This window comes from Pimephales promelas, chromosome 7 (genome assembly GCF_988280905.1).
Source record: "Pimephales promelas chromosome 7, fPimPro1.hap1.1, whole genome shotgun sequence".
Taxonomy (NCBI): Eukaryota; Metazoa; Chordata; class Actinopteri; order Cypriniformes; family Leuciscidae; genus Pimephales; species Pimephales promelas.
In genome coordinates this window covers 727,761-739,116 of record NC_142775.1, presented here as the reverse complement: position 1 = coordinate 739,116, position 11,356 = coordinate 727,761, and the positions used below count along the sequence as shown (strand labels likewise).

Sequence of the window (11,356 nt, the reverse complement as noted above, 5' to 3'; positions counted from 1 at the left end):
TGTGAGCGCGCACGCAGTTTCGCTTGTCGCCAGAGGGGGCGTAGTGTTGTGTCTTCAAAAACAAAATGGGGACAGAGGTATTTTTTTCTGCGTTTAGCCAGGGACAGGCCAACAAAAACGGGAACTGTTCCCTGAAACCGGAGACGTCTGGTCACCCTATGATACGTGATGTAGGCTATGATAAGTATTTTGCAAATCACACACTATATGATAGAGAAGCAAAATAAGATAGTAGCAGTAAAGTCATGTAATTTAATAAGTTGAAGAAACAATATATGATTACAGAACTGAGAGTGTGTTGATTAATTCCTGTCCTGTCTTTAATAAACCCCAAACATGATCCCCCGAAGAGCCTGTAGGTGGGTTAAATCTGCTACATGAAGATAATCTGTAAGTATTAAATGTCATTGTAAGGAGTAAAAATTAACATTGTAAATGTAAAGCATCAGGTCTCTGTGCGTCATTCAGTGATGATTATAGACATCTCCAAGGGATTGATTTGAATCAGTTTCTCCATGACAGACTTATGTTGCTCATCCCATTCATCCTTCGAAAGTTTGGCTGGATCGATCTCTAAGAATTGATATGCATCTCTAGACTGAACTCTGAAGATGTCTTTTGCTTTTTGACAGCATTTACCAAATCTCTGCCAGCACTGAAAGATTAAAGAAACAAAAGATTAATCACAATTACTAAAAATAAATTGACAAACTCAAGATGTGCCCAAAATCATTTACTCACATATGCACAAGTGTACATTTATTTTATTGCTATCTGTGCTGCTGTAAAAATGGACTCTTGATTCTACCTCAAGTAACTCCAATTGTATTTCTCTGTTTCTGTCATGCGGATTCCCCTGCTATCACGTATTGTAGAGTTGAGCAGTCTTATTGTTCAAAGAACAAACATTTTGATGCAATGCTCAACTCTACAATACCATTGAACAATGCACTGGATTTATTTTGTATGTGTGCAACATGACATCATGACTTTTGTGTAAACATACACGCCACTTTCGAGTCAAGTGCCGTGTTATTAACCCCAGTGACGGGTAGGTTTAGGGACGGGGTTGAGGTAAGTCATTTATTTATACTATACAGTAATAACGTTAAGTCAATGGCGTTCATAAACACGCTGAAAAGCGATTATGCGTGTTGATAGCACGTCAAAAATGGAAATACGAATTGGCGTGTCATACACACGCTACTTCATGAGATCAGTCTGATGTGTGAGACTTGGCACTAGCCAAATGACATCATAAACTTTCACACACTTTATGACGTGGCTGTGGGTGCAATAGGTAAAATGATATAAATACTATTCGTTTCTCACACAAACCGCTCGTTTCGTGTCTTAGGCCATCAATGTGTACTTACATTTACGAGTCATTAAATCATGTTTAATCTGGACTTCTCTGTGCATGCTCTTTGAGGTGGACACCCATACCTGCATTATATGACTGACAGACAAGAAGGGTTTGACCTAAAGTATCAAAATTGAAAATACTGTGGAAACAAAGACACCTACATCTTGGATGCATCTTGGATCAATCTGTTCTTCTGTGCAGGAGTGTAACAAATTTCTTATGCTTTTTTATGGAAAAAAATTAAGCATTTACAAGTCTATATCAGTCTACTACCTTGCTCTGCAATTCCTGAGACCAATATCCAGTTAATTTTCATAAATCTGCATTCTCCAATATCCCAACATCTGTTCTTAAGGGGTGTCTCTCTTCAACTAGTCCCCTCGTTTGTAGTATTGTGAACACCTCTCTTACAATTGGTGTTGTTCCAAAAGCCCTAAAGGTTGCAGCTATTACACCAGTCCTTAAAAAGCCTGGATGTGATAAGTCGGACCTATCAAACTACAGGCCTATCTCAAATCTCAACTTCTTTCTTTCCAAGGTTTTAGAGCGTGTTGTCGTGGCACAACTCCTCTTACACTTGTCATCCAACAAGCTTTTCAAACCTTTTCAGTCTGAGTTTAGAAAGGGACACAGTACAGAGACAGCCTTGGTTCGTGTCATGAATGACCTGCTTTTCTCAGCTGATTCTGGAGCCTCTATCATCTTGGTCTTGTTAGATCTGAGTGCAGCTTTGGACTCAGTGTGTCATTCTATCCTGCTAAATAGGCTTGGTATCACTGGCATTGTACTACTGGTTTAAATCTTACTTCACTGATCGTTCCCAGTTTGTTGTCTTGGGAAACAACAAATCTGATATTGGACAAGTTCGTTCTGGTGTTCCTCAGGGATCTGTCTTGGGTCCCATATTGTTTAGTGTTTATATGCTTCCTTTTGGGCAAATAATAAGGAAATATATGATCTGGGTTATCATTTTTAAATCTAAAATTCTTTCAGAATGTGTGCAGGAAATAAAAACGTGGATGTATAAATTTTTTTTAAACTGTATTCTTCTAAGACAGAGATTCTACTCTGGCACACCTGCGGCTACTCACAAAGGGAGACATTTTACTGTAATTTGATCATGGATGATAGTGTTTTATCTCCATCTTCTGGTGCTTGTAACCTTGGTGTGATTTTTGACCACCTAACACAATACTCTCACATAAAGAGTATTATGAAATCTGCATTCCATCATCTACGAAACGTTGCAAGAATTAGGCCTTATCTTACTCTACCTGATGCTGAAAGGCTTAGGCCCATGACACCAACTCCACTGGCTACTAGTTCTGTGTCGGATCAAATACAGAGTCCTACTACTCACATTCAAAGCCCTCCACAGCTTTGCTCACCCTACATCCGTGACCTGCTAACCCCTGTATACACCTTCCCGCTTACTCAGATCCTCTGACTCAAAATCTCTTGGCTCTTCGTTCCAGACTTTCCAACCTGGGTGACAGGTCCTTCAGTGCGTTGGCCCCCAAACTCTGGAACCGCCTCCCACAACCTCTTCCGGACTGTCCTTCTCTTCCCTACTTTAAAGCACATCTCAAGACCTTTTTGTTTAGTGATAATTTCTCCACACCAAACTCATAGCTTCATCCAGATTACTTTTGTATTCAGATATCTTTGTTGTATTGTTCTGGTTGTTTGCTGGTGTGTTTCCTTGCCTTCCCACTATGTAAAGTGATGTTGGGTTTGAGAAAGGCGCTATATAAAATAAACGTATTATTATTATTATTCCGATTGGTGAATCTGAATGTAGTGTTTACATGAACGCTAAACAAGTGATCGAATGATGTACGTTATAGCATTGCAAGAAAATTCATTCTCCTCCCTGAGAGATCCGAGACCGGTGCGTCTCACAGATGTCCTCATCGGTAATCACGCCACCGGCCTTCCTGATCACCACAGTAAACATAATAGGCTTGTTTGAGATGAGCAAAATCTGCGCAGAAGGGATCGCCGGTATTCCTGCTGACTTCCTGAGGTGGATGACGTATTGTACAGGTGCCCTTTTATACCAGTGGTGACATCATAGGCTGCTGCCTGCCAATGTCAAGATCATTGTCGTATTTAGCCTTCTTATACTTCAGACACCAGACATGCCGAAGGCATTCCCCTTAGCGACCGCTAGGGGGCGCAAGCTGAGTTAAAGCGAACGCGCATTGGTCTAGCGCTTGAATAGTAAAGTCATTTTAAAGTGCACACAAAAGGAATCAATAAGAAGAATCGAAATTTTATAGCAATTATCCTATTCCTGACCTTAAAGGGACACTTCAGGATTTAGCATTAAGCTTTGTATCTGTAGAAAACCAGTAGTATTTTCGAATTACCGTGCTTCCCCCATCATATCCCCCTGATATGAGAGAAAAATGAATTTTAAGTCTGGAAAAAAATCCTCTGATGACGCAAAAATCGTCATTTTGCGTCATCAGAGGATTTTTGGGCCAGAGGCTATAAAGACTACAGCCAGTGTTCCGCATGTTTTCGCTGTGCCCATATGGGGCGGGATCTCACTCACAGAATGTAAACATCGTGTCAGCCATCTTTCTGTAGAAGCTAAGCTAACGGGCTCTAGCCTCTTGGTCTGTGTAGAAAGTTTGTATAGAAGGCTAATCACGGGCGAGAATCGGATGCTCGCAGCTACCTGTATGAGCCGCACTACAGCGATAAACAGTCGCGGGAGATGGAGGAACAACAGCCGGCCGGAGAGAGACAGACTCACGCTGGGACGGGTGAGAATCTGATGCTCGTGGCTAGCTGTATGAGCCACACAGCCACACTACAGCGATAAACAGTGATAAACAGTCGCGGGAGATGGAGGAACAACAGCCGGCCGGAGAGAGACAGACTCACGCTGGGACGGGTGAGAATCTGATGCTCGTGGCTACCTGTATGAGCCACACTACAGCGATAAACAGTTGCGGGAGATGGAGGAACATCTTCTGGTGAGATCGATGAATAAAAGTTATAACTCACATTGGTTGTGGTTCTTTTTATAAACCTTTAGTGTTAATAGAATATGGATAAGCCTAGATAGTGTATTAGTTTAGAGAAATAGTGATTTCAATTGGAGCAGAGCTACTATTGACATGGTCCTGGCTTGCATCATATTTTTAATGTGAAAGATGAACTGAACTGAAAAAAATCGACGATGAAAACGTGTTGTTTATGACAATTAAAAGTAAATTACACTAAACATTTTAATAAAAAATATTAATATAGCTTTTTATAAGCAACGCAAAATTGCGCTTGTTAGCGCTGGCAATTTCGATGACATCACTGGCATGGTAGGACCCGCGGAGCACCATAAACAACAGCTGCATGAGCACTTTTAACTGCATGGATTACGCATTTGAGCCCGCAAGGGACAAGCCGGTAGTGTCTGACTACGACCACATGGAGGACGATCAGTTTTAGGCTTCACTTACAGTACAGGATCGTTTGGGGAGAAGTGATTGTGGGCGCGAGCGCTGTGGAGTATGCATACTGCACAGGAGTCGATCTTTTGCAGAGAGGTCAACCTGGAACATGGAACATCGGCGAAAAATTTCGGATGCTGTTCGGTGAGAGAAACCTGTTGGGGGAGGCTATGCTGTCTATGGATGTCCGAGCTGAGACGCGAGCGCCCCATAAGTAGCAGGGTATTTTACGAATAGGCGACTAGGCTGGGCTAACTTGTTATACTTTTCTCAGACTGTTTAGATTAACAGCGTCCTGACTGTTCACTCTATGTGCGAGGGTGCATTTAGAAAGGAGAATCCCATCCTTTACCATGAACTATACATCAGGAATCTTTTCCCCTCAGCCGAATATCAAGGATTCGTGTAACGTTAACGTGATGCATTGAACTTGTAACTTGTGTAAATAAAACATTTAATGCAGACATTGTCAGACGTTTCATGTACTCATTGACGAAAGTACACATCTCTAAATAGTGTAAAAAATCTGTTTCCTCAGCCATGTCATTTAGCCTCAGACTGTTTACAAGCTACAGCTGTTCTGCTGGTGCGGGTAGGCAGCGGAGTGGCTTTCCATGCCGGTGACGTGGTCGAATGTTGAAATCCAACATGGCGGCGCCCGTGTAACAAAAACAACACTTTCAATGTACCATTTTATCCCTTTTAACAAATTATGCCATTTTAAAAATTGTACCAATAATAATTAATAAAATACATCTGCTATGTCACCTTTTTTCAAATTTCAGTTCAGTTCATCTTGAAAGTCTAAGTCGTGTTATATGCATTAGGCTAGTACATCCAGGTACAATGCAATTTAGCACCATTTCGATGGAAATTTATCGAATAACTCATGATGTATCAAAGCAAGCCTAGTTGTATCCATTTTTTGGATTCTGCCGCCTGTAACCGGTGGGCGTGGTTTGGGAGTGGCCTCGTAAGGGCAGCAAAGCAAATGCATTCTGGGAGTTGTCGTCTTTCAGCCACATGAGTAAAAAATACATTTTCTGCCTTTTCTCAGTCTAGAATACTTTAATTTCAAAAATAATTTCACATTTCTATATAAATGACCAAAATTCATCTTCCCTGAGGTGAAGTATCCCTTTAAGTATTCAATTCTTGATTTCCAACCCTAAGCTCCACTATGTACAGTACTTTCCCAGATAGCAAACTGACATTAAATCAACGTGGAAATATGACATCGAAACAACGTTGATCTGACATTGTTTTGCTCATCGAATTAACGTTGAACCAACGTCAGACGCGTCATTCTTTCAAAACTAACGGAAAATCAACTTGAAATCAACGCGTTGTTTCAACGTTATGAAAGCAAACCAATTTTCGATTTTCATTTAGCTTTGAAGAATGCCGCGTCTGACGTTGGTTCAATGTTAATTCGATGAGCAAAATCCCTGGTCTCCCCTGTTTATTGTCACAGCTCATACAATAAAGCAAACACCCATGATAAACTATGCTTTTCTATCTAACGTTAGTAATTGCTGACTCTTCTGAGTGAACTCTCTGCTCCTCGTCACGGTGCGTCTCAGGTGATGCGGTTATCACTCTGCCCAAGTAGCAGTGCTTCGCCTTCAGAAAATATAGTATTTATACGGTTAAAAGATGTCTGTGTCTCATATGGCCTTGATATTTGTACAGTCTGTGACTATACAAACCACAACATGTAAATAGGAAAACGTTTGCGTTATTTTGTCACTCATTTGGATTAGTATGAAAGCTGCAACCATTCACATCCAGTCTTTGTGCTAAGCTAGGCTAGTGGTGGGTGCGTCAAACAGACTTATAGCACGCACGGAGATGAAAAAGGTATGTATGGACTTATCTAACTCTGGGGGGTAAGGTGAATAGGCTAAAGTCCCAAAAAGTCGGAGTGTTCCTTTAAAAGTATTTTTTTAACCCCATTAATCACATTTTTTTATTGGCTACAGTGAAAGTACTGACATGATCATAGCCAACCAACCCAATTTAAAATCTAAATCCTAAATATCAAACATGTTGGATAGTATCAGGGCAGCTACGATGTGTCTGTGAGCAGATTGGGAGGTTTAAGATTTGATCTGTAAATGCCTCACACTATCAGACAATCTAGGCTGAACATGGGAATTTACCAAGTTCTGTATAGGATTTTAGATTGCCAGACGGGGTAAATCGGGTATAAATTGGCCTAAAACTCCTGTAGTGTGAGCCCGGCTGAAGTTTACCTGTTCTGCTGCTTCAATGGAGGTCAAAAACTCCTCCTTCAGGTCATTGAGGTCCTCGATTAGATCTTCCCCAACAAAGGTCTTCTCTTTCAAATTGTCCAGCAGAGTACCCACTTTCTTCCAGAAATTTATTCCAAGATTAACCAGAATATTCTGGATTCGAGAAAGACACCGCTGGACTTCCTTCAGATGAACGTGACTGGGAATCACACCTGGACAAACAGATATTGATGGGTTGTGAAACCATAAGAACATTATATTAGTTAGCTTAATTTGTCTAGTAAATAGAAGTTTTCTTTAGTCATTGTCATGCTTGAAGTTAAAAATATTGCACAGTATGAGCTTTTACTTTCACTATTGTTCTGCTCGTAGTACATCTACTACATGTTCTATTGTATTTCTCCCTTGTCATTCAAATGTAAACGGTACACTTTACAATAAGGTTCATTTATTAAACATTAGGTAATGTATTAACTAACATGAACTAACCATGAGAAATACATTTGTTACTGTTTTTGTCAATCTTTGTTAACGTTAGTTAGTTAATAGATACCTGTTCATTGTTTGTTCATGTTAGTTCACAGTGCATTAACTAATGTTAACAAGATTTTAATAAAGTATTAGTAAATGTTGAAATTAACATTAACAAAGATTAACAAATGCTGTAGAGGTATTGTTCATTCTTAGCTAATGCAAACTAATGTAGTTAACTAATGAACCTTATTGTAAAGTCCATGTTACCGTGTAAATATGTTAATTGTTACGGTAAGCTTGTAGCATTACGGGGGCCATGATGTTCGATGTTTTAAAATATTCAGCTGCACTACGCAGAGCATACAGGAATTCTAATTTAATTGACTGATTAGTTTCTGACAATAAATATATATCTTCTAACAAATGGATATATCATTGCATTATAATGGCTATTTTAGTAAGTTATAATGTACATCCAGTCGGATGTTATCGCAGAACAAACCCCGAAAGGGCAATTCCTTCGCGTCATAGTATAACAGCGCAGCACATCTGGGTTGTACGTCAGAATGTAGGATCATTGTGAGAGGCCCACACAGAAGAAAATGAATAGTTGAATAAAGTCGTTGTTTTTGTTTTGTTTTTGCGCACAAGTATTCTCGTCGCCTGATAAACTTGGTTGAGTCACTGTAGTTGCTTAGACTATTTTAAATATGGTCTTTACTAACTCTCTGCCGACAAGTTTCAATTACAATAGAAGCCTATGGACTGGAGGAGTGATCCAGCTCTCAGATTTAATCAAAAATATCTTAATTTGTGTTCCAGAGATGAACGAAAGTCTTCCGGGTTGGAACGACATGAGGGTGAGTAATTACTGACAGAGTTTACATTTTTGGGTTAAATAACACTTTAATCTCAGATATCTCCAGTCTGCTGTTTTTTGTATGGACACAAAACACAGTAACATATAGGAAATGCTGCTACAGCTTTATGAAGTGTGACTGTTGAGTAGATCTATTTCCTAAATGATGATTTAGTTGGACTAGGGCTGCCCCCTTGGTCCAAAATTTCATTAGTCGGTTCTTTCACGACGGTGCCAGCTTGTAGATTTTCTGAGCTTAATTTATAATGAAGTGATATACAACGTGTGCCACTGGATTTGTACATGCAATTTAAGAGTATGCGCCGCAAGCACAGGATGAGGCGAAGTGCAAATCTGCATTTAAACCCCACTACTTTGGTATTTAAATGGTATAGGCTTATCTTGAACTTTATTCTTGTATAATGAGATGCTATATTAAAGGAGTAGTTCACCTCAATATGATAATTTCCTAATAATTTACTCACCCCAATGCCATCCAAGATATCCATGTCTTTCTTTCCTCAGTGGAAGACAAATTAGGTTTTTTGAGGAAAACAATTCTGGACTTCAACAGCAACCAAAGTTTTGAAGTCTAAATCAATGCAATTTTAAAGGTCTTTGAAATGCTTCAACGGTCTGTGCACGATCACAGCTGAGGAAGAGGGTCTTATCTAGCGAAACGTAAACGCAGGTACATTTTCTTCCTGCATAGCAATCTGTAGTAGGCTAGGCCAAATGATGTATTATTTCATTATTTATATACTTTATCTTATGGCCAATTTAGTTAAAGGCATTGCCCTTGTTTGTGTAATTTTTTTTCACAATGTATACCCATGGAGGGCTCTAGTTATATAGTCTTATATTTCGCTGAATGGTTTTTGGCAGATTTCTGTTTTTTATTAAAAAAAAAATATTAAATTAATTAACATAATAATTGTGTGATTAGTAATGAATTCAATGAACAACTACTTGTCGACTAGGAAAATCTTTATTTGGGGAAGCTCTAAGCAGGACACAAAAAAAAACTCACCAAGCTGTAATTGTGAATTGGCCAACTGCAGCTGAAGATCAGTCACTTTGATTTGGATTGACCACTTTTTATTTTGCAAACTGCTTTTTTCAGAGGAAAGACGGGACAGTTCAGCGTTGAGAGACTGAGTTTTATCAGTATCACCGGGGCCGGTTGCAGCATCATAAAGACATTTAATAAGGGCTCCAAAACATGGCACCAAAGCAGCCAGGATACCAAAACCCCGTTTTCTTCTGGAAACATCTTTGATGTGATTCTGTAGTTCATGGTTTTTATCTTCAATTTTTTTCTCTATTTCATTTTCATCTTTGGTCATTTTTCTCAGCTCCTCCTTAAGCTTGGCCACGGCCTCCAGCAGACTCTTTATCTCCTTAGAGTATTTCTGTTCTTCTTTTTCTGTCTCAAGCTTTTCTTGAACCACATCACTGGTGCATGTCGCCACATTTTGGTTGTGTTCATCATACCTGAATATGGTGTGTTTCAGATAAATGACTGAATACAGTGAATGGACTGATACACTTGTGTAATATAGTAGATCATTGTCATCTCAATTTTTTTAAATTACCAATTAAAAACAAAAAACTAAAAACTATTTACCAATTGGATAAATGTACTTATTACCACAGATTTTCTGAAAGCAAATAAAAATGTAATTTTATGAAATTTTATTATTCAATGAAATGTATCTTCTGTTTGGATATTTACAAATACTGATTAAGATAATGATTGTTTTCGGTGAAATACTAAACTTTCCCACGATTAGATAATGATGATGTTTTCACCTCTTCACCATGTCATCCACAGCTTCAATAATGTCATCAATCCGTGCTCTGGCTTTCTCCAGGTATTTTACAGCAAGATCGGGATCATTGTTTTCAACTGCCTTCATCAGCATTGGTAACAGGGAGGAAACCAGTTTGGAACTCGTGCTGACACACTACAAGATACGAGTTATCCATAAGGGTAGTTATTTAATAAAATAGTACTTCAAAGCTGTGAAAAATTAATTAGGAAAGCTGTGGTAAAAACAGTTCACATAATACTTAAAAACGTAAGATTTTTTTTTTTTTTTTTTTGATGGAACACGAAAGTTGTCAGTCTTCAGCTACATTTCATACACCAATAATTCACAGTGACCAATGGGAGAAGTTTACGTGTGTGTGTGTGGACCAATGTATCGTCCGTACAGGGAGTGAATAGAGCGTGGACCAATGCGTCGTGCGTGATAAACGTCAGATAAACGTTTGTCAGAGAAACATAAAAAAATGTGCAGTATTGAGGGTATTCCAGGACTATGGTTGGGAATTGCATAACTGGATTATTAACTTTTTTTCTTTATCACAGCTACAGTACATGTCACAATATCCGAAGGCCAGGGTGTGCAGGCTGTGGGACAAACTGTGCAGGAATATTTAAATTCTGCTGACAGCTACAGTATCTGCGATGCCAAAGGGCTGGCAATTGCGGATACATCAGAGACCAAAGGTATTTGACTGCAGATGTCCACATGTTTATCTCCTGAACTACCATACATGTTTATTAACTGCCAAAAGAGTCTATCTGAGGATAATGGTGGTGGTCACCCTAGTTGTACATGAGAAGTTTTTGCAGACAAAAGGGATTTGTTGGTTAAATGCGTTTCAGTTTGTTTAAATTACCATTTTAAGCAAACTATTGTATATTCTGGTACACAATGTCAAATATGGCATGTGCAAAGTTCATAGACTCAAGTACTGTATTTTAGTGTTAAGCTGTTGTAAGTGGGTTTGTCAGGGTATTATGAAGTGCACTGCAACACCATATCTGAAAAAACCCTAACAAAGAACATAGTGCTAGCGATAAGGTGTTCCTCACATATTGTGCATCATGCAGTTTTGTGAATTTTGTAGAAACTTGAAAAATGCAACTGTT

The 11,356-nt window shown here is 39.1% G+C and overlaps 1 protein-coding gene across 1 annotated transcript in view; it reads right to left on the bottom strand.

The window, feature by feature from the left end:
- Nucleotides 1-229: 229 nt before the first annotated feature.
- Nucleotides 230-11,356, bottom strand: part of LOC120480590 (uncharacterized) — a 29,758-nt gene continuing 18,631 nt past the window's right edge. Inside the window, exons 5-8 of the mRNA XM_039673845.2 lie at nucleotides 10,228-10,382; nucleotides 9,446-9,909; nucleotides 7,083-7,294; nucleotides 230-655 (exon numbers count right to left, since the gene is read on the bottom strand). Of these exons, the coding sequence (XP_039529779.2) occupies nucleotides 461-655; nucleotides 7,083-7,294; nucleotides 9,446-9,909; nucleotides 10,228-10,382 (1,026 nt within the window). The 3' untranslated portion in view covers nucleotides 230-460. The remainder of the gene's footprint in view (nucleotides 656-7,082; nucleotides 7,295-9,445; nucleotides 9,910-10,227; nucleotides 10,383-11,356) is intronic.